This window comes from Cebidichthys violaceus, unplaced genomic scaffold, assembly GCF_023349555.1.
Source record: "Cebidichthys violaceus isolate CVI_PGR_0920_01 unplaced genomic scaffold, fCebVio1.0.p SCAF_2, whole genome shotgun sequence".
Classification (NCBI taxonomy): Eukaryota; Metazoa; Chordata; class Actinopteri; order Perciformes; family Stichaeidae; genus Cebidichthys; species Cebidichthys violaceus.
This window is the reverse complement of record NW_027176372.1, coordinates 18,837,524-18,859,927: the sequence shown is the minus strand read 5'-3', so window position 1 is coordinate 18,859,927 and position 22,404 is coordinate 18,837,524. Positions and strand designations below refer to the sequence as shown.

The following is a 22,404-nucleotide window of genomic DNA, read 5'->3' as shown; positions in this document are numbered from 1 at the left end:
TAAAGTTGAACCCATTACAAAATGACTGCATGCATTAAAGTTTATACCGAATATTCTTTAATAGACATACTAATACTAATAAATGTAGTAAAGCACAATCATGCTATTTTGTAACACTGTGGGGGCAATCATGTTATTTGTCCTCCTGATTATTGGGGTCTTTTTTTAAGTAAATAACCTTTACTTAGCCTCAGATTGTTTATCTGCCCTGTCTTTCTGGGTGGTGGCAGAGATGGCAGCTGTCATTACGGGAGATGTTGTTAAAAGTCACACTAACAAACCCCCTAGCTGGACCAACTGTGCCCCCCTGGCTGGTCCCTCATTCCCATGACCACACACAGACACTGGAAGAGGTCTCAGTCCACAACACATGCAGTCTGCTGGCCACATTAAAATCTAAAAGACTAATACAGCTTAGATTGATGACGCAGGGCTTTACCAATCTGCCCACTTCACTTTTGTGCTATGATTTATATCTCTATCTCTTTGTTTCTGATCTCCATCCAACACTCAGTAAACCTTGTCCCAGGAATGGTTTATTGATAACAACTCCTCCATATAACACCGCAGATAAAATGATAACATAAAGCAGCGACATTTTGATGTAAATACGTTCATTTTATTTACAAACCAAATTTACAGACACTGCAGGGACTCTATAGGTGCAAACAGGGACACTGAAAGCAATAATGGGGCTTAAGAAGCAGAATTCATCACCGCTGACAAGACGAAACAGATAAACCAGAAAACAAACGAGGGAAGAGCGGGGAGAAATGAGGGGCGAGCTGCGAAGAAACCGCTTCAGTCGTGATACATTTTGAAGATACAGCTTTTGATGACGCCCATGTATCTGTCCCACACAACCTGATGTCTGAGGGTCAGAAAAGAGAGAGACAGAAAGAGAGCACAGTGTAAGTAAATGGAGCAAAGAGAGTAAGACTCATGACAAACTGTAATTGTGAAATCGGTGTGAAGAAAGTAAATGAGGCAATCTTTGACCACTCAGTGTAACATGTGGGGGGTGGGTTGTCTGTTTCTTTTTATGAATATCTCTTTGTTAAACATGTAGTGGTGCAGGGCTGTGTAAACCCTTAACTACATTCCAGAGTGTTTGCATGAGAAACAAGGTAACTACAGTTTGAGAAATCAGGGGCGAGATAGGGTGACACCCACTGGTAGAGCTGAGACGTCAATATTAGAGAGGATTTAAAACACAACGTTATGCTTGAGCAGCTTTAACGATTGCCAAAGTATATATAATATTTGGTTAATGCTTTATTTATTTTTTCAAAGAGCTCTACAAAATCCTGACTGTGTTTTTCGCCCCTTTATGAATTAATAGTCCTGGCAGGGTTGGAGTTGTGCTCTACCTGATAAGCTTTGCAAAATAAAAGCACATTAACTCACTTGAATGTGTCAAGTATATGTGCAGAGTTGTTGTAGTGAGTAAGGTAGAGTCTAATGTCCGCAGCTGTCCATCGGTCTGAACGACACGGCTCAATAAACTGGGGGAGAAGAAGGAGGGGAGGAGACGTTACATCACACCGTCACAAAGGCACACTTCAAGACTGGATTCAGAACTATGAGTTGAATGATCTGTCTTTGCTTAAACCACATAAAGATAAAGTACACACCTTCTCCACAAGATCAATGAAAAAATCTCGGACATCCTTTGTGTTGGTTAACTTTGCGGCAATGTTGACAAGGCCTCTGGATAGATTCTACAAAGAGAATGAGATAATGACATTCAAAAACTATTATTTCCTTTCATTGAAGAAGCTAATGACTGGCTTCATTTCCGATATTCTGAGGTTGTTATTTCTCTCACCTTAAAATTAGTCTCCATCTCATTAAAAGCTTTAGTCTTTCCTCTAAGAGCTGTACAGACCAGACTGAACAGAGAGGAGAGGAAGGGAGAGAAATTACCAATACAAGTGTAATTAAAAAGCCAGCCAAAACATGTAGGTTTCTCTTTATTTTTATGTTACCTTTTGTGTTGATCCAGCAGATCTTTGTCGGTGATTAACACCTTCAGTTCTTTCAGCTCTTGTAAAAACTCTTTATCGAGATCCACGTCCATGTCTTCCACCATGTTATCTACAAAGTCAGACACTGTCATATCTGTTCAAAAGAGGGTTTTTTTTCTTCTTTTTTTTTGACAATCATCATCACACTTAGCCAATTAGCATTGTTCACTTCACACAATTTAAATTCATCTTCAATGTAATGAGGATATGCAAAACCTGAAGGACCTCTGGTGGTCAGCTGGCCTCACTGACGGAGGCACTGCTCGAAATGTTCCTTATTCTTTAATAGCCAACATCGACAGCATACCTCTTGTTCTTATGTGAGATATTTCTTTAAAGTCCTCTTTATATTTTGTGTCCTAGTTTTCTATTCTTGGATTTATCTCTAATGTTTTATCAATCTGTAAGCCTCAAACTAAGACACATTCAGACGGTTGATTAATATATATATATACATAACTGATTAAAATGTCATACATGTCCTTTATATCTCAGATAAAAATGGCAGCAAACGGCTGAAGGAAACAAGACGAATGGCTCACCAACAGCCCCAACGGTCCAGTTGCTGATAAGTTGCCCAGCACAGAAGGCAAAGTCCTGGAATGTGAGATATTGCAGCTTTCTTTTCCCCGTCTCAAAGCGATTGTTGGCAAAGAAAACAATGGCAGCATAATCCCTGAAATAAGCGAAAGAGGCATTATAGAAGCTAACAGATAGATAGATAGAACTAGTTTGAATAACCCTGAATGCTAGCCTTCTCAGATGAGGTTTTGTTAGAGTTAGCTAAAAATGTAAATTAAGTAATTCCTCATAACAACTACAACAACACAGAGAGGCAGGCAGGGAGGTTTTGTACGCTCTTCACACGGATTACCTTGCAAGCTTGTCAGAAAGAAGAAAGTGGTGACGTATGTTCTCCACCAGGGGTCCCTTCAGCTCTTCCACAACTTTAAACACACGTTTGAAGTTGTCAAACTGAAATCAAACATATGATGCATGAGATTTACTAAATTTACAACAACATGTATAAAATCAGACAATAAAAGATGCTAATCCAAAATATTACAATGCAGCTTGTCACTGAAAGTCAGATTAGGACCGGGAAGACTTCAAGGTGGTTTCACAACAAAATTGAGCAATATCTTTTAAAACTGCTGAAGACTCCTCTGATAACTAAACTGATGACACAGAGAAGCGGTCATTGTGGTGTTGCTCTTACCTGTCGTCTGCAGCTCTTCAGTGTCACACCTGTCTTGGCTCCGATATCGTCCAAGTCTTTCTTTGTTCCCTTAGAGAGTTTCTTTCCCAGGACTTCACGGACAAATGCATCATCGAAGGTGTAATATCTAAACATGGAAATACAAAATGGGAAAACAGTAAGTTGTAAGAATATATTCTCATTTACTACTACTACTAGACTACTACAAGAATCAAGTAGTGGTGTTTAATAATAAACACATGTTGTGGTAACATCTGCCTTGAGAGGGGAGTAATCTAGTTCAAGGAAGGGGCATATTTAAAAGATGAAAAATTACATGACTCTAGGTTAAATGTTGACGATACTGCAAACGCATCAGATAATTAATGGTGATACAATTAGAGCACTACTGCACCTCTCTATGAGCATGGCTTGTCGATGAGGTGGGATCTGGAACAGTAGCTGGTTGCCTAGTTTGGATGGACTGTGCAGCAGACGCTCACACATCTGGAAAGTCCTGTACTGGTCCATGGTGTCACTCAGTAGAACATCTGCACTCGCCTCACACTCCTCCATCACTCCTCCATCCATTCGTACCTTCACTGCATCGTTCACTGTTGGATAAATCAGACCGGCTTGGTGATCCAAACGTGGCTGTAGTGATGTGTAATTGTTATTACAGGTTATTACACATCACTACAGCCACGGTACACACGGTGTAGTGATGTGTAATAACCTGTACTAACACAGCTGCTGGTGTGGTGTGAACATACAGCATCACAGTCATTATACTGTACCTGGGCTACTGTGAACCACTGCATTTGATTTACTGTATTATTTGATAATAACAGTAAAACCCAAATTGTGTGCATCTTTGTAAGATAACGCCAACAAACCAGAACTCTGTATAAGCTCCTCTACTCATCAGTGTGTCCACGGTCTGCTGGAGTACATTGTGACCCATAAATGTGACTCATACCTGTGTATCCATCCAACCAGAGCTGGTACACCTCCTCGTCCATGATAGTGGTGTTACCCACGAACACATCCAGCTCCATCGTCATCTGCGTGGTGGCAGAAAAGTCAAAGCAAGTGGGTCAGGAGATGTTTCTGTTTAGCTCAAGTAACGTTAGCCATCACCAATCAGCTGTCGGGTCAGCTCAAAGACATTTTAAGTACCAAAACACACATCATACCTTGTTATGAGTGTTTCAAGCACCAAACTGCAATCAAAGCTGAAATGCAAAGTAAACGGTGAGATTACATTAGCCAGAGCCGCCTAGCTAACTTCCTCCATTAAAGGCTAGCTTCTTATCCTTAGCTATGTTAGCAGCTTCAGCGGAGACTACACTGACAACCAGACGGTGAATTAAGATCAAATTAACGTGATCACACGTGGTTTAAAACACGATCATCTATGAAATGGCAGCGTACTGTATTGCTATGGGTGCTTGCTATCAACAACAGCAGGCATGCTAGACGGACTTCCGGTGTCGTGACGTCACAGGAAAGGTTCAAGTGCGATATTACTGTAAATGCCTCTTTAGACATCTTCTCAAAACTAACTGACTGACCTTTTGGTTTTTTAATGTGTTCTGCTGTAAGGTTAGTATCGCGTGACAACATATAGGCTATGTGTTTAATTATACATATTGTTATAAATAAGTGTTCTCGCATACAGTTTGTATTTTACTGTATCCTACCAGTAATAAAATGACGCAGTGCAGTTAGCCAAAATCCACATCCGAGCACACATTTTAAAAACAGCGTTACTACATAGCGTGCTGCTCATAATGCGTCATGATGTTGTAGGATTGTGTGCTTTTTTTGTCATTTAATCCATTTGTAGAAAGTATGCTTTTATTTTACTATTATAGTTATTTTTGCTCTAGCATCAGTTTATTGTCAGTCTGTGGTACTTCCCCTATGTCAGAGCTTCGTAATTATCTACTATTTTTATGGCTTCAACAATCTTATTATCTGGGTTATTTTGTAACTTTGTAACACTGAATGTTCCAACGAACAGCGTGACAAGTATGACTGTTGAGCTTGTTCTTGTGCTTCAGTCACACAACCCCGATACTAATAACGCTCATAAATTGTGCGTAATAATACTAATAGGTAATTTATTTTTGTCTTTGTCCTCAGGGTTAAAATAAAAAGATACACTTTTTTTCTGACCAGTGAATATACGGCTGCAGACAAAATTGTGGGCAAGTTAATAATTACACATTAATCAGAGATAAAAGCAGAAATGGACAGCGTTTTGTAGGTTTCTAATTAAATTGATTTGAATGAGGTATATTTGAGGGATTTGTCATAACACCTTTAGTAGCCTATAGAGCATGATAACCATGTTTAATCCTGATGCTATAGGCTGACCTCAGGTTGTTTTGTTTCATAAGGTTACCCTGTGTTCTTTGCGTCGTCCCACTTCTGAACCCAAACCTAAAGCTGAGGGTGTCTTGCTGTTCCTAGCAGCTTGCCGACATGGGGCCTACCCAGCACCCACAACGACCCGCCTACTGCCTATGAGCCGCAAAGTTGGCCCGTGTTTAATCCCTTTTGGCAACCATTCATTTTAAGTAAGAAAGCCATCAATGGCCAGAAGAAAATCGAACTACAACGGACGATTATGTAAAGACTCAAATTATACAGCACATCTGTCAGCCTATTTCTGCCCTTCCATTTGTGCTCTTAAGTTATTTTAAAATGTGTACTATCCGAGATCTGTGTGAGCACAAGGCCTATGTGTGCCTTGCTTGCTGCGTGTTCACAATCTGCTCTCTTTTCCTCCGGCGATTAATCTAAATAAATCCCTGCAAATCCCTCTCCATGCCCTCCCTTTTGGTGTTTCTGCATGTGTCCTTCAAAATCACAACATAAGGGAAAAACGACTCAGTCAACATGTCTTTTTGTCGGATATCTCCCTGCACATCAACACTCTCACTTCTAACCCCACATGACACCCTGATTCCATCCCCAGCTCCCTCTTGCACGGTTAACACCCTACATTGTTATGGCCTCAGCTAAACAATGGAGGTGGGACAGAGGGCGGAAGGATGTGGCTGAATGCCTCAGCATAAACCCATGGAAAAAAGCCTGCAGTCACACTTTCCGCCAATGTTCTTTGAAAAGAAACGAGTACAACCAGGAGTCACTCATGATGCAACTGTTTGTACTGTACATCTTTCTTTGTAGTTATCTTTAAAGGCACGAAGGGCCTGTTAATGCACCTCTTATGTTTGGCAAAGGTTTGGGCAGAGCTAAGATCTGGTCATAGCCCATATGTCTTTAGTTTTTTGAGGAGGATGAGACCAAGGTGATCCGATAACCCAAGAGGCACATGACGTCTCTACACATTCCCTTTAAGAAGTATGCATATCCGTGTTGTTTTTGATTTATGACATGATAAAGGTAAAAGTAAAATCCAAATGGGGGCGCACAAGTTCCTCTCAGAGAGAGCACGTGGAGCAGATCTTCACCCTCACATCTGGATGATTTCCATAGCTGAGAAGATCAGCTGGATCCCTCAGCTGTTCGGTTCTATGCGGCCATTTACTACAATGCCATAGGTCTATGGTATGCGAAGAGCCACTGTAAACCTCAGAGGAAACCACTAACATGTCCGATTACTGTCTAACCGACGTGTCAAGACAGCAGTCATCGTAAAAAGTGAAACTTCCGGAAAAAAACATAAAAAATAAAACCATTGTGGTTGAGGAACATGATTTAATTGAAACCCAATAAAGACACCTTCTAATAAAAGTGAAGACTAATAAGTGCAAAATCTACATTGTAGTTAAATACAATGTGTTCTCACTATTTTCATTAAAATGTAACAAGTCAATGCTTTTATTTTGAAGGCTACAAAGACTGTTTCCGGTGATGCTGCAGCTTGACACGCAGCTCACTGCTCGGTGGAGTCACAGCCGTGAAAGTGGCGGAGGCGGACATTGTTGTGGTAACAGTCCAGCCCCAGAGGATGAACAGCGATGATGCACTTATTTTGAGCGGATAACGGGCGAGATTGGATTTTCATTTGTTTTGTTTATTTGTTTTTATCTAAAGATTAGTCGTTTGTAAGGAAAAAAGGGGGAAAAACCAGCTGCTGCACCGTACGGACTCATCCTCCAGCACCGGGGAACGAGTTCATTCAGCCGAGGCGAGCAGAGCACAGCCTGGTGAGACGATGCCAGCGACGTAAAAAAAAAAAAAAAAAAAACACACAACATCTGCAGGGTGTGCATCCGAGGCTGCTGGATTACGCCTCCGTGGATCGACGGGTCCTTTGTACATATAGGCCACCGAAGAACCCACGGGGCGGCCGTTGCCTTCAAATACTGCGAGAGGAGGTATAATAAGGACAGTTGTATTCCTGGAGGCCTTTGGAGAACACAGTCTGCTGTTGAGAAGATGACAGATTGACATTAATGGGGGTTCGCGGCGCAACACGACCTCATTAAGACATCATCCGCGGAGAACTGGGTTCAGCACAAATTATAGGGCTTAAATCACAGCGCCTTGAAGAAAGCCGTCTAAACAACGAAATCACATTTTTTTGTGCCATGATTTGGCCTCCGGTGCTGTAGTGATTGCAAAGGCTGACATCTGGAAAACACTGTAAGCAGAGGAAGAGGATGTGATGGCTCTGTGTTAAGCAGTGAAGCACACAGCTACACCTCAGCGCTTTTAATACATTCTCAGGTACATTCTAGGTGTAGGTTTTTAATAGAAAATGGGTAGCGACGGTGAGATAATAAATAGAGAGCTGTCAAAGATGTCCGACGAGGATTTGCTGGCGTGCTCCAAAGAGGAGCTGGTGAGCCGGCTGCGTAAAGAGGAGTCGGAGAAAATATCAGCTCTCATCCAGCGAGGACGGCTGATAAAAGAGGTAAATAAACAGCTGCAGGGACACCTCCTTGAAATCAGGGAACTGAAAGTCATCAATCAGCGCCTGCAGGAGGAAAACGTGGAGCTGCGGGACCTGTGCTGCTTCCTGGACGACGACCGGCTCAAAGTGAAGAAGCTGGCCAGGGAATGGCAGCTGTTCGGGCATCACGCTGCCAAAGTGATGAGGGAGGACCTGGGCGGTTACTTGAAAAAGCTCGCCGACCTGGAGCGCATGCAGGACGGGCTGGTGAAGGAGAATTTGGACCTGAAGGAGCTGTGTCTGGTCCTGGAGGAGGAGTGTGTCAGCAGGAGTGACTCCAGCCCCGGAGGGTCCACCGAGCTCAACCTGCCCTGCATGGTGGCCCGGGACCTTGGGGACGGAAGCTCAAGCACAGGCAGCGTGGGAAGCCCGGACCAGCTCCACCTGGTGTGCTCACCCGATGACTGATAGCAGGTTTACGTCAGCAGTCAGGGCTTCTCCGTCTCAAATAAGGAATCTGTAGGCTAGGGGGTGATGTGATTGACAGAATGGAGACACAGAAGCTTTGTCAGACAATACAAATCAATTTGGTGCAAAAGCATCAGGGCCTTCTGAATTCTGCAAAGATTTGTGTGCCACTAGGTTTTGACTTGACAAAGACTCTACCACTATAGACATTTTCAGGACTTTACAAAGACATTTAATAGATGTTTGCCAGATGATAATGTATCAACATTTTACAGTATTTGTTTTCTAATGACTCCTCTGTTTTGGGGAGATTCTCCTTTTTCAGTGGTCTGTTATTGAAAAAAAGAAATGGGACCAAAAGACTGGGTCACATATATAAATTTATCTCATGCACTGGACTAGCCTACACTGGTAGAAGCCTTTTTTCTATTGCACTGGACAGCGTTATCATGGATCTTTAAATCACAGATCTAAAGATTCATTTCAATCCAGTTTTGAGCCATATTTAGTCCACTGAATTCCAATAGCACTGAAATAGAGGAGTTGTGATAAAAGAAAAAAAAATGAAACTATTTGATATTTGCTTTTGCTAGATGCCCAATAATGTGTACTATTTTATGCACTCTCTTCCTCAGGACAGGATTGGAGTGCCATATGTGCATGATGATTGTCACAATTTGTACAGGCCTGTTAACCAGTCTGATGTGAGGGCCCTTCAGGTTTACTGTGAGTGGGGCTGCTGTGCATAATGTACATGTGCTAGAGCCGGAGTACAGAGCCAGCACACATGTTAGAGTTTGGGATCAGACATGGTAGATGTCCTTGGACCTCACTCAGAGCTGAACTGAACAAGTTCTGTCACTTTTTTTTAAAATCCAACTGGAAACTCTTTGTATCAAACTGGAAGGTCTACAAGTTTTAATGATTTATATTCTATTCAAACCAAGCTGTCTCAATTCACTTGTGTTACATTTTTCTTACATTGTTGTTGATGTTCAATTAGCATATCACAGCATTTGTTTAAGTTGACGACGGTCAGCTTTGTCTCCTGTAACTCATGCTTTGTATTTACCCTGTGACATTAACTTTGACCCTTCTTTACCTTGATTTATCTGTATTAACTAGCATTAGGCTACTAACCGATTTCAGTTTAAATCATAGATAATGCACATGGATTAGAAAAGGTTTATTTTGTCGTTAGCTGTTTATTGGTGGGCTATGCTCGTAGTGCATTGAAGAGCTTTAAATACAGTGGGTATGACACTTTGTGCTGTTCTGACCTTTCTTTGTGTGTTTGACTTTGCAGAAACAAGCATTTACACATTTACATGACACACAATGAAGGATTGATTCCTGCACTTGTTGTTTTGACCTTTCGTGTCCGAAACGACTGCACTTGATTGATGCTCCCCCGTCATGTCACACAGACTGACTTTATGGATGTTCATCAGTTTTATTTTTGGATTCCAGTCCGGAGAGCTGAAGAGGGCAGCGATGCTTTTAACCACTTAGCGATGCACAGACGTCCTGTGACAGCGCCAAACACAGTTTTTTTCTCCATCACGCTCTGCAGCTCTCAATCTGACTCTCGTCCCATCTCTATTTTTCTCTCCAACCCCATTTTAGCAGAGCAACCCAATTCCCTCTGAGCCATGTATGTATTAGCAGGAGATTGGCTTCATTTCTTGGAAATGGAGAAACAGAGAACAGTGTTCATGGTTGAGGGGCATAGAGCTGACATTAACGTTAGTCAGTATAATAACTTCTAACAAGTGTCAGAAAAAAGGGTTGTAATTATTTTCATTTTACATAATTTTCTCAATTAGTTGTTTCTTATAAAATGTAAGAAAGGAGAAAGTAATATGGGACTCCTGTCCCTCCTACAGTTTTTATGTCCCAGTTATTCTGGTGCCTCAGTGTTCAATTTACAAAATTATTTATTCTCGATTGAATCTGATGAATGTGTTGATTTTAAGATGCAGTTAAGTCTAATCGTATCCTTTTGTTTTTTGTTTTTTGTTTTTTTTACAATCATATTTCACCATCACACATTTCACACAGTTATGAACCTTCTGCTCTTTATTGTCTGTGAAGTAGTACAGCTTTAACAAGAGATTAAAGTTAGGCACTGCCCACCAAAACAGTTCATCTGTCAGAGACAATAAAAACGTTACCAAAAATATATTACACTCTCAAGAATAAATATGTGGTACTATAATCTATATTAACTCCTATGGCCCAGCCTTAGTGGTCAAATATTTGCATAGACAATATTAGGATTGATATAAGATTCATACAAAAATAAGGAACATTTACTTATAAGTACTCTATTTCCCTCAGTGAGGAAGTCCATAAAAAGTTACATAACATGACGTAACAATGTAAAAAGTTATTAAATGCATTATTATACTCAATTATCGCTATTAATATATTATTAGATGGAGTTATCACAGTTGTATTCTATAATTCTGCATGCAATGCTTTGTTTTGAACCTCAAACAAACTCATTCTACGTTATAGCTTTTAAAATAAGAAATATAAAGACTTTATATTGTTATTAATACTTAAAAGAGTGTAACATTCTTATCCTAATTTGCACAATATGCAATATGCAATATTACAATATGTAAAGAATCAACTTTCTAAAGAGAAGAAATGACCCAGATGCACACAGCTCATTTTGAAATGGTTATCACAATCATCATTTTTCGTTTCCCTCATGTATCCCAGAGATCCTTTTTGTCACACATGATGAAATCAACATTAGTGTTTTGCGAGGACGACACGGCAGTCAATCACAGAGTGAGGATGGATGGGGAGTGCAGCGAGTGATCCGATTGGTCTCCGCTGCTGCTGCTGCGGCGATGAGCTATCCCACAGGGCTGTGGGGCTTGAGACTGGTGGCTGTTTCCCTGGTGTGATGAAGCATGGGACGTGATGGAGGCGCTGGTGTCTAAAGAGGCAGAGGGATAGGTGAATACCATACCAGCTGTGAAGGTTAGGAGAGAGGGAGTAGATGTGAGAACCGGGGTGTGGAGAGACTCTGATTCAGTGGCAGAGGCAGCCGATGTCACATGCTTGGTGGGGATGGTTATTTTTGGTTTAGGCCTCTCCGTCTTTGCTGGCAGTTTGGTCGAGGGTCCGGGTCTGGGTCTGTTGAACTCCTGTGGCTCTAGTTTGATGCCTCCAAAAGAGGAAGTTTGTGGATTTGGGTCAGAATCTGAATCTGAGTCCTCAATTTTACAAATGGGACGGTGAGCCTCCAGGACCAGCTCAAGCTTGTCTTTCTCCTTTTGTAATTCAGCTATTTCCTTCTGTAACTTGGATTTATCATCCTCCAGCTGGTCAGTCTCCTACACCAGGGGAAAGCAGAGAGAAACAGACATATGTGTAAACTCCCTCATGTCTCATTGAGATCAATGCCTTGTATTTTAATCATTAATGTTTGGACATTTGTACAATGTTTACTCACAGTTTGCAGTGTGTCTGTCAGCTCCCGACGGCGATTGCGACATTTTGCTGCAGCCAGCTTATTCCTCTCCCTTCGTATTCTACGTCTCTGCATCTCTTCCTGGGATAACTTTGATGAAAAAGGGAAGATTAAAGATTATAATACATAAAATAAGTTAACCTGGCGCAGTGAGTCAAACTCTAAACCCCATTGACTGTCTAAAGCTGGATTGCAAAACCTTGCTTTGGGTGAAAAACACAAAATATCAAATGTACAGGGAGACAATTTGGGACGCCATCATAGACTACATGACACATGTGAAATACTACCACCATGTGTGTGCACTGAGTCATCACAGTCATGGCGGCTGAATGATCTTGAAATGTTTGAGCTTCTGTGCCTTTGTAACACCCTAACTCTGACTTCATCCAGCGCCCTGCTGAATAATTGCTGTTGATCAAATATTTCCCGCCCATTCAGGGTGATGAGTCACACTCAGACCCCAGTGGTGACTCAGGTGTGAGTCACAGAACATGACTTGCCCATGTGAGTCAGATGACAGTCCACTTCCTGTACAATGAAATTACAACGGGTTGGGTGCCAACATGTGTCTGATGAAACCAAAAAATTGTGGTGGTGCCAAAAACGCTGATGGTCCTTAAGGTCAAAGTTGCGTTGAACTGGGTCACTTTAACATCTACGATATTGTGTTATGACACGTAACATTGCTCTGCTAACAAAAAGTAGATCATAGAAACAGTGTGTCGCAGGTGATTATTTCACTGAGTCAACAGAGGCTCAAAGCAAACACCATCAAAGAACATAAACAGTGCGTGTTGGGCTCTGGAGAGAAAATGTTCCTTTTTTAAAACTTATTTAGATAATGTATTTAATAAAATATCTACATTATCCTATATTGTCCTTCCCCTATTTCTAAACTGATTCACCCGATGTGTAAGTCTAAAGGAAATGACACAGAAAGTATTACAGGATATTACGCTCTAATTACGAAATGACTGAACTACTGTCCACACCTCACTATCTGCATCCCCCTACAGGGAAAATATGCCACCCAAGATAGCTTCCCCACAAGTATCAGTGTCTAAATAAGTGTATATATGTTTGTAAAGTTTCAGAATCTGTTATTTCATTTCTTACATATTCATCGTTCCTGCGCCTTGTCGAAGCAGTAGTGTTTGCGGCTGCTCTTATGACCCCTGGTCTGAACAGATGGGAATGGGAAGGTGGTGGACCCAGAGGCCGTGCCCCAGAGAGGGTTGGGTAGGGAGGTACTGGAGATCGGGAAGGGCCCGGTGGATGCATGAGGGAGGGCTGGACCAACCACTGGAGGTCCTGGTTGGTTGTGATGGCATTGAGGCTCGGTACGAACTGACTGCTGCCAGCCATTGTAAACTTCTGGAAAAATAGATTGAAAACATTTATTAGATAAAGTAACAGAAAATAACATGTGATCAACAACAAAACACTTGGTTTATGAAGTCTAAATGGAAGATAATGAATGTAAAACATAACTGATGATGAAGCTTATCATGGTTACATACATAAAGAGGATGATAAATTGTATAACTACACACAAATTACATATGATGTAACTTTAACAGTACTACTTTATTGACCTTGAAATCCTCAATTTTTTAAAACTTTGTTTTTTACTCTTACAGTTTAGTTTACATTCTGTTTGAGCCCTTAGTCTCTGAGGTAAATTGTAGCCAATAATTTAATAAAGGTACACCTACCTGCTCCTGCTGTGTAGTTGTAGTGTTGGAGGTTCCCTGAGAGTTTGACCCAGAGACGCTGCCTGTGTACGTCGGGTTGTCTCTCCCTTGACTCCCAAAGTTTCGATACATCCTTTCTGTTTAAATGAAAAGCAAATTAGATCCAGCTAGGGTTAAAAAGCCGTAGCGACCCAGAAAGGTAGTTTCAGGTTGACTCTCGTGTGTCAATTCAAACTCAGGGTAAGCCCACCTTATTGCGGTAAATCGGTAGAGTCCAAACGGGTGCGTCTTCAAGGGGGGATAAGGAAGGAAATATCGCCTCACTTTTTTTCAAATCGCCTTAAAACTTCCCAAAACAACTTTCAGTGCACCATCCCGTTGTTAGTCATACGTCTAGAAGCCAAAGTCTGGGAATGATTGTGAAGTTGTAAACTCTTAAAGCGGCTCTATAGATTCACCACGCCCCTCTGCAGTTACGGGAAATAGTGTTGTCTGGAACCTCTCACGAATCAAACCACGTGCCGTGACGTCATTGACCATATATGGTGAGAGTTTCCTCCTGCCCGTAGCGCTCGGGATTCCTCACACTGAAACCACTTCTGATGCAGTGGTTGAAATACTACTACAATTTCCTACTCCAGTGGAAGTACTTGTGTAATATATTTTATTTATGCAAAAACAACATGTTGTTTAAAAATCTAATTGGCCGAAGTATAAAACAAAAAAACATAAAGGTTATTTAAATTGTAGCCTATTTACTGTTATTTGAATATTTCCTGTACTTTTTAGAGATAAGAACACTATTTGGTCCTTACAATTTCAACAAGCTAAGAGGAATGTGATTACACTAGATGGGTTTAAAAAGTGTATCACTGTTATCCCTGTAATTGAGCTTTATGAAATTACAGAAACAACGTACATTAGCTTTGTCTTTATTATTGCAAATAGATGTACTGTTTTTTCTCATTTCCAATGCTTGTGTTTGAGAGTTTGTTCAGTAGCCTATACTACTTCAAAGTGAAATTACTGAATTTGAGTATACTCTAAAACGTCATACAAGGTTTTAATGCAATTGATTCATATTTTATGACTAACCTAATGTAAATGAATATGTTTTCCAGTTTTCATTTTCAGATCCAGTTCGGAACATCTACATATCTAGAAATGATGAAAACCTTTGTGTTCTGTATAAAAATGATAAATGAACAGTTACTAATACTTTATGTTAATGTTAAATGATGGATTATAAAATGTATTCACAAAAGTACAAATACTTGTAATAATCGTACTCTGATACTCTTACATTGTAAATATGAATTTCAAGGTTGCATAGTGTTACAGGACCGGTTATGAAATAGATTAGAACATGTGGGTGAAGCTGGGTGAAGCTGGGTGCATGCTGTGCTTAATTGTGTTGAGGTTTTTGGCAGTCACTCTCACTTCACAAACCACATCAATGTGCATACATGCCTGTGGAGATGAGTCAGTGCATTGCCACAAAGCTGCTCATTTATATCAGCATCCTTTTCAACCACTGTGCAAGCACAATATAGTTCCTAGTGAAGATTAAAAAACTGCATGCTGTAGATTCGGTAAGCTTAGTCTGTCACAACAGCTGCTGACCTTGCAGTCCCTAAGGACAGAGTTCCCGGCAAGGGTTGATTTCTTCTGTTGATGCACCAGTGTCTCACATTACAGATGATTCTTCTCCTAGGAATAAGGATTGCCTATTCTTTTTTTAAAGAGTCACTAAAGTTATTTGCAAAGACAGCCTGCAGTCTTTTTTTGGGAGGAAAAAGAAGAAAAAAATAGTGCAGATTAATCATCCTCATCTATGAGTAGTGGCCTTCTGTCTCCTCATAATTTATGAATGAGAATAGAGACAATGACCAAACACGGAAACTGCCAAGAGCATGGCATTCAACAAAGCCTACCTGAAGCTCATATTTCAGATTTGTCATAATAAAGACACACTCATGCAGGATGGTTTTTTTTATGTGGTTGATGGTATGATGTGAAGGGAATATGGGGTAAAGGTGAGAGTCAGATGACTAAAGCTTCAGGAATGCGTGATGCCACACTTGCCTTGTCTCTAATTGTGACATGTCCCAACATGTGGAGCACCTTTTTTTCCCCCTGATTACATCCATTCATCCACCAGCTGTTTCGTTTATGTCTTATTTGATTGAGAAAATGCCTCTGCTCATCAGACATAAAAATAAAAAACATAAAAATATGTTTTTACGTTTGTGTATATTTAAATGTGAGGGTATGTAAGCAAGGTGTTTTCAGATTTTTTTCAAATTTTCCCTACAAAAGTTTAAAATGTTCTGTAGTGGATGAAGGAAGTTTAGATTTCATTACCATTTACTCACCCTACAAACACTCCTCTACACCCACACACACACACGCACATCCATCCCACACATGCATACTTTACAGAGCATAATAGCATCCTCATGACACACACACTTATGTTTATTTGGTTTATTGGGTGTTGCCAAGTCAAGTACCTTGATCATTATACCGAGATTGTACAGTGCAGTTTTGCCCATACCTGTACAAAAACCAGATTGTCCAGGTCATGGTTTGGTGAGATAAATATCAACAAATAATGACTTCAATTAAATACAATTTCAAAAATATTAAATTACTACAATCCAAATGGTGTGAGAAATATTGTTTAGCTTGGTATGTTGAAGTATATGTACATTAGCAGTTTAATGTACTTGGGTAAGTAGGTTACTTATTTTAAAGCACTGTAGAGGTGGTAAAAGTACAAATCCTTAAATGTATAAATACCTCAATATAGTAAGTAAAACTTGTGGAAGTATTAGCAAAAAAAAATTCTCAAGTAGCAAAAGTGAAAGTAGCAGCTTTTCAGCTGGTCCAGATGGAGTTAGTCATAGCTTCAGATTATAGAGTGTATAGTATAGACTATTAGTAGTGTTGTGTTATGTTAATTTTCATGAATATAACATGTTTATAATTTGATCTGCAAAGTGTGTAGTAACTTGGGCCAGGTGGGATTAACTGAAAAGTGACGTTAAATTTGATCAAACAACGCACCGTAATTCCTTACAAAGTAGTGAAGTAACGTTTTAATTTCAAAGGAAAGAGTCACGTATGGAACTAGCAGCAGAAATTCTGTACTGTCATGGTTTGTACTTGCAGCTCTGAGCTGCCACGCAGGCACACTGAAGTCAACCAACCGCAGTGGATGGGTGGGATCACCAGGAACAGTCTGGTAGCCACGTAGCGAGCTAACAAAGTTAGCTGTGCAGGTAAGTGCCCTTGTGCTCGTTGTTTGCCTCTTAATCATTACATCATTACTTTGTCACTCATACAAACTGTGGTGTGACATGTTACTGTTGATTGTGTATTTTTCACACCGAGTGTTACTTGATTTAAATATGTTGTATTAAACTATATTAAGCTAGCCAGCTGGCCTGGCTAGCTTCAACTGGTTGCTATAGTGGTTAGCTGGCAGGTATTAGCATAAGTATGCTGGCCTCTTACTGATAACGTTAACTAACTAAATGTGTTCACTGTTAGCTGTGGTATAACATCACGGTGCGTAATTTAGCTTAGCGGATCGAATATAATTTATGCAAGTTAACTAGCTGAGCTCTGAATAAGCAGAAATGTAGCTAACGTGTCATTGTTTTTATTTTTAGCTAGCGTCAGCGAACGTCACAATGGACTTGCCACATCAGGGGCACCGAGCAAGTGGTAAGTGGGAAATATGAATCACCGCGTTACCAATACTTATCATTTTTGTAAAACATTTGCAATATATCCGTCCATGATTTCTACTTCCTGTTTTCTTACTCGAGCTAGACACTCAGAGCTCAACAAACAGCTGTCACTGTACGGGTGATTTACAAACACATGATCCCAGTTTATTTGGTGAAGTCACACCTAAAATGATGCAGTCCAATACACCAGTTACTTGGATACTTCTTACATGCTATGGGGCTTTAATGACTACGCTCTTTGACTATCATGGGGTGGAGAAAATGTTGTGTATATATATATTCAAATACCCTTAATTTACTCTGTTGTGTCCATCTATTCACAGCTAAACCAAGGACTCGTGCAGCTCCCTCCACATCTGATCCTATCCTGTTTGTTGACACCAGCTCTGTAGCACCAGCAAAGAACAATACAGTTTACTACACTCCTGGGTACAACATGCCAGGACCCTCCAATGACATGCAAGGAGGTGCTGTGCAGAACAACATGTTTACTGACCCAATGGCCAACGCTGCGTTGATGTACGGCTCCTCATTAGCCAACCAAGGAAAGGATATCGTGAACAAAGAGGTGAGGAAAAAAAACAGGATGTTCAAAGGTTTCCTTCAGAGATGATACATGCAACAGAATGAGGTGTTAATCCAGTAACCTGTAAATACGATTAACTTCAACAACAGCTTTACACCTGTCACAAAACATGTTTCTTGGGGGATTCAATCGCAAGTGGACAGTTGTAAATACTAAAGATGCACCAGTTCAGATTTGTTTTTCAGAAGTCTGATCTGCTGATTCCGATTGCCAATTGCAATTTTCTGTCTTTCTAAGGACTATAATTGACAGTATACACAAACAGTTTTGTAACTTTTCTTTCAAAATCATTGAGCATTAAGTAACTCCAAAGTGTACCAAGTTACAGAACCTCCTTGTTTTCAAAACCTTGTTTTTAACGATGTTCCTCCACGGCTTATTTTGGACTTTCAGGTGTTACAAAGTATGACCCAAACACACTCTGAACCATTTTTACTAGGTTTTGCTGTAGCTGTATGACGAAGCATGCAAAGCGAGACACAGCCTGACTCTTGATATGGAGAGATACAATGTCTAAACAGGAGTACAGAGTCATCTCAAATACAGCAACTAACAACTGTGAATAATCTGTTTTCCTCCATGCAGGTGTTTTTTGTCCCTAAAGGTGACTCTCTACAAGTTCATCATTTTTAAGTTTCTCAACATAGAGACCCACACAGATGTGTTCTTTTATTGACATGGCCACTCTACTGGATTGTTAGCTTTCATACACTGTTAGTTCAATGTACATAGACAGCTGTCAAAGTGATGCACAGTCCTTAGGGCAGCCACAGTCTTTTAGTTTTTAAAAAAATGACTATGACTCATCTGTAATAATTGACTTTGGCCGACTGTCACGCTTCATCTGTACGGTTAATGTTTGCACTTCCTTTGCCTTTCAGATCAGCAGATACGTGTCTGTGAACAAGCTGAAATACTTCTTTGCAGTTGACACCAGATATGTATTGAAGAAGCTTATGATCCTCATGTTCCCTTACACACATCAGGTAATCAGTGCCATCCACCCATCAGACTTTGTTCTACATCAACGTACGGGATGACCCAAAACATTAAATGGCACGCATAACAGCTTGATAACTTTCCCTGGTATCATATTTTCACCCACTTATCAATTGAAAGCACGCACACAACATAATCAGCCACTTAATCACCACTCCAGCTTTATTCATGAACATGAGAATGCTGTGATTGCCAGTGCGGATATATAAGCACATCGAGCTCCGTTAATTCCCACACACTTTAACTTACTGAGATTGTAAATGAAGTCACCACTCCAAACATTTTGTGCCCCGATAATGTACGAACAACACAGAGTGCAAACCTACAAGGCCAGGGTCACAAAAAGCCAAACTAAAGAAGATACTTGTCTTGGTTTAATTTTCCCACAACATGATATTGTGCTTTAACTCCATTTTTACTTCTAATCATCATCTACTTCTGCCGTTACCCCTAATTATTATTGAGCTTTAATCTTATCAAGTTTAAATTGGCCTTCGTTCATTTTATTGTTTTATTGAAGACCCTTCAGGTGAAAAAAAAGAGCACCAAACATCCTGTGCATGTATTGTTTTGAGTCCAGGCTGCAGGGTGATTGGTACTGTACTTGTGTGTTCACGGTAGGATTGGGAAGTTCGTTACCATCGGGACGCTCCGCTGACTCCAAGACAGGATGTGAATGCACCGGATCTTTACATCCCAAGTAAGTTTTCTTTAAAAAAACAAAAAGATCGAAAGCAGAGCATCTTTTGATGCCTATGTAGTGTTTTAAGTGTGCTTTCTGTCTTTTAGCGATGGCTTTCATTACCTACATTTTACTTGCTGGAATGGCCCTCGGTATTCAAAAACGGTGAGAGACTCTTCCTTATCTAATTTACTTTATGACTCAAAGTGAATTTATTTTGTAAATGAGGAGTGTTTGTTGTCTTTGTGTGAAGGTTCAGTCCAGAGGTTCTTGGACTGTGTGCCAGCACCGCCCTGGTGTGGGTCATCATCGAGGTCCTGGTGATGTTGTTGAGTCTGTACCTGCTGACGGTGCACAGCGACCTCTCCACCTTTGATCTCATCGCCTACAGTGGATACAAATATGTTGGGTAAATGTCAAGTTATACTTAAGATGAGTCTGTTGTGATGATATGAGGGTTAAAACAAAGCTTCAACCTGTTATGTATTATAGCTTAAATTATTAACTGCTAAATCAAAGATGTAAGTACATTTATTCAGATTCAGCTCGGTGTTTAAAAGGTAACTTTTGTAAATCTTTTTCCATGCTTCTCTTCTAGGATGATCTTCACAGTGTTGTGTGGCTTAGTGTTCGGCAGTGATGGTTATTATGTGGCACTTGCCTGGTCCTCTTGTGCCCTTATGTTCTTCATTGTAAGTATTTTGAGCTAATTTTGGAAGTTAATTTAGATTTAGTCTTTACCCTTAAGCTAAAAATGTTTTAGTTTAAGTCCCATTGCCACAATGAATAATTTTGTAATTTAATCCAATTTATTTCAAGATATTATCTTTTCATTATCTGATGAAAAACACAGGTTTAATGATTTAAGAATGCAGCTTTGCCGTTATTGCAGTATTGTTTTTCTTCAGTAAAGCATATTTTTAGTTCAGAAAAGGTGCTAATTTCCTATGTAATTATATTCTACAAGTAGGTCAGATATTTGCGTATTTAAAAGCTGTGTTTTTCCATTTCAGTTGTTCTTTCCCAGGGTGTTTTAAATATGAATAACGAAGAAACAAATATAAAGAGTACACACAGAAGAAAGTACTGCTAATACACACAAAACAATATAGATAAGCCTCAGGTTTATTCTTTACAGTGCAACTACCAAGCGTGATAAATACACTGTAGTGAAACAAAAAAAGTACACCATCTCGCATTATTTAGCACGACCAATTACTTTACATACGCTACAGTATTGTACTGAAAAACATGCTTTTTGTCGTAGCCTTATTTGCAGTTTAAAGATGTTTCTGTGTTTGCAGGTTCGATCTCTGAAAATGAAGATCCTTCCCTCGCTCTCTTCGGACTCCATTGGAACCGGAACAAGTTCCAAACCACAATTCCGCCTTTATATCACTGTGGCTACTGCAGTGTTTCAGCCAATCGTTATATACTGGTTAACCTCTCATTTGGTCAGGTGACCGTGATGCATTCAATAACTTGAAGTCAAAACATTTTGTTGTTGAGTGTTTGCACACCTGCCTTTATACGCTCGTTTGTCAGTAAACTTAAAACATATGTAGACGTGTTGAGCTGCAGCGTGTGTTGAGCTTATTAATGAAATGGTTTCACAGATTTAACCACAAAGTGTGACACGCAAAGTAACTCTGACAAATGCTTATTTTTGGCCACCCAACTTTGAAGACAAGGGCTTTCTTTGTGAGATCCTTTTAATCATAATGTTGATTCAGTTCAAGTTTCCTTTTATATAACGTCCCTGGACCTGCTTTACAGTATTTCACCCCACAGTACACACACCACACAGACATAAAACGCACATTACTCATATGATTCAAGTACCATTTTCCGGTATGTTGGGTGTGTTGCTGCGTTAACCCCCCTTTCTCTTGTGAGTCTTGGGTCATATTTATCTACAGTTGACAAAGCATGACAATGTTTGGATTTTTTGTAGGAAAAAAATAAATATATTTAGCTTTGTGTATTCAATTTTAACCGTTTGTGAGACCTTATTTGTTTTATTCAAATAGAAAAAGATGTCATGCTGCATTATTACTGCTTTTGATACTTAAATACTCTATGCCGATTCTCGTTTACATTGTTGGAGGAAGACTTTTACTTATAACAGTATTTTTATACTTTATTCACGCTACTTTTACTTTAGTAAAAAGACGGAATACTTCTTTCACTACTGGCAGTTTGCTACTGCCCACCATTTCCTTCTTGTTTAACACTTGTGCATCACTTAAAAGCGTTGCTCTGTCCACGTTAGAAACTATCCTAGTCAGCTAATTATAATCATTTTCTATTTTCACTGACCAAATTCCGTCCTGATCATTACTACCAAATAGACAATCTTTCTCAGAATGTTAACCCAAGTTTGATGATTTTATCCACCGTTGTTAAAATAGAAAATGATTTAATAACCTTTTGTAGACTATACTTAATGCTAGGGTTTAGCGACAACATTTTGATGCATTGCATCAAACACATAATGCAGCAGCAATGCCCCTAGTGGCAACCAGGAAAATAACACAATAACCCCATAAGGCAAACATGAGAAAATGGCTCAATCTGGTGGAAATAGTAAAAACTACAACTTGAAGCCAGAGCTTTAGATTGAAAC

At 40.0% G+C, this 22,404-nt stretch overlaps 4 protein-coding genes across 5 annotated transcripts; 2 read left to right on the top strand and 2 right to left on the bottom strand.

Moving 5' to 3' along the window:
- Window positions 1-593: 593 nt before the first annotated feature.
- On the bottom strand, window positions 594-4,709 carry fibpa (fibroblast growth factor (acidic) intracellular binding protein a). 2 transcript variants are annotated; one of them, XM_068714996.1, is made up of 11 exons: window positions 4,422-4,709; window positions 4,205-4,289; window positions 3,641-3,839; window positions 3,247-3,373; window positions 2,902-3,002; window positions 2,570-2,703; window positions 1,989-2,112; window positions 1,829-1,892; window positions 1,635-1,721; window positions 1,408-1,505; window positions 594-871 (listed from the first exon to the last, which is right to left on the bottom strand). In XM_068714996.1, exons 2-11 carry the CDS (start codon window positions 4,287-4,289, stop codon window positions 802-804), a joined length of 1,089 nt encoding a protein of 362 aa, XP_068571097.1. In that variant the 5' UTR covers window positions 4,422-4,709; the 3' UTR covers window positions 594-801. The 2 variants fall into 2 exon arrangements, with proteins under 2 accessions (XP_068571097.1, XP_068571098.1); XM_068714997.1 differs by having other exon boundaries at window positions 595-871; window positions 1,989-2,097.
- A 2,446-nt stretch (window positions 4,710-7,155) lies between these two features.
- Window positions 7,156-9,834, top strand: ccdc85b (coiled-coil domain containing 85B). The gene has a single exon (XM_068714994.1). It carries the CDS (start codon window positions 7,964-7,966, stop codon window positions 8,564-8,566), a length of 603 nt encoding a protein of 200 aa, XP_068571095.1. The 5' UTR covers window positions 7,156-7,963; the 3' UTR covers window positions 8,567-9,834.
- Window positions 9,835-10,617: 783 nt separating this feature from the next.
- On the bottom strand, window positions 10,618-14,149 carry fosl1a (FOS like 1, AP-1 transcription factor subunit a). Its single transcript, XM_068714993.1, has 5 exons — window positions 14,004-14,149; window positions 13,775-13,890; window positions 13,176-13,433; window positions 12,039-12,146; window positions 10,618-11,919 (listed from the first exon to the last, which is right to left on the bottom strand). The coding sequence occupies exons 2-5, from the start codon at window positions 13,883-13,885 to the stop codon at window positions 11,362-11,364; spliced, it is 1,035 nt and encodes a 344-aa protein (XP_068571094.1). The 5' UTR covers window positions 13,886-13,890; window positions 14,004-14,149; the 3' UTR covers window positions 10,618-11,361.
- Window positions 14,150-16,950: 2,801 nt separating this feature from the next.
- yif1a (Yip1 interacting factor homolog A (S. cerevisiae)) lies at window positions 16,951-21,773 on the top strand. The gene is made up of 9 exons (XM_068714992.1): window positions 16,951-17,037; window positions 17,431-17,485; window positions 17,835-18,079; window positions 18,979-19,083; window positions 19,718-19,796; window positions 19,886-19,943; window positions 20,032-20,187; window positions 20,377-20,470; window positions 21,083-21,773. The coding sequence occupies exons 2-9, from the start codon at window positions 17,452-17,454 to the stop codon at window positions 21,239-21,241; spliced, it is 930 nt and encodes a 309-aa protein (XP_068571093.1). The 5' UTR covers window positions 16,951-17,037; window positions 17,431-17,451; the 3' UTR covers window positions 21,242-21,773.
- The last annotated feature ends 631 nt before the right edge of the window (window positions 21,774-22,404 follow it).

Coding starts and splice junctions, on each gene's coding strand:
- fibpa (XM_068714996.1), bottom strand. CDS start 4,289: ATGACGATGGAGCTGGATGTGTTCGTGGGTAACACCACTATCATGGAC. Junction 3,003..3,246: donor TGAAGAGCTGCAGACGACAG/GTAAGAGCAACA, acceptor GTTTGATTTCAG/TTTGACAACTTCAAACGTGT. Junction 1,506..1,634: donor TCATTGATCTTGTGGAGAAG/GTGTGTACTTTA, acceptor CTTCTCCCCCAG/TTTATTGAGCCGTGTCGTTC.
- ccdc85b (XM_068714994.1), top strand. CDS start 7,964: ATGGGTAGCGACGGTGAGATAATAAATAGAGAGCTGTCAAAGATGTCC.
- fosl1a (XM_068714993.1), bottom strand. CDS start 13,885: ATGTATCGAAACTTTGGGAGTCAAGGGAGAGACAACCCGACGTACACA. Junction 13,434..13,774: donor CAACTACACAGCAGGAGCAG/GTAGGTGTACCT, acceptor CTATTTTTCCAG/AAGTTTACAATGGCTGGCAG. Junction 11,920..12,038: donor TGACAGACACACTGCAAACT/GTGAGTAAACAT, acceptor CCCCTGGTGTAG/GAGACTGACCAGCTGGAGGA.
- yif1a (XM_068714992.1), top strand. CDS start 17,452: ATGGACTTGCCACATCAGGGGCACCGAGCAAGTG. Junction 17,486..17,834: donor TCAGGGGCACCGAGCAAGTG/GTAAGTGGGAAA, acceptor ATCTATTCACAG/CTAAACCAAGGACTCGTGCA. Junction 19,797..19,885: donor ACCGGATCTTTACATCCCAA/GTAAGTTTTCTT, acceptor TCTGTCTTTTAG/CGATGGCTTTCATTACCTAC.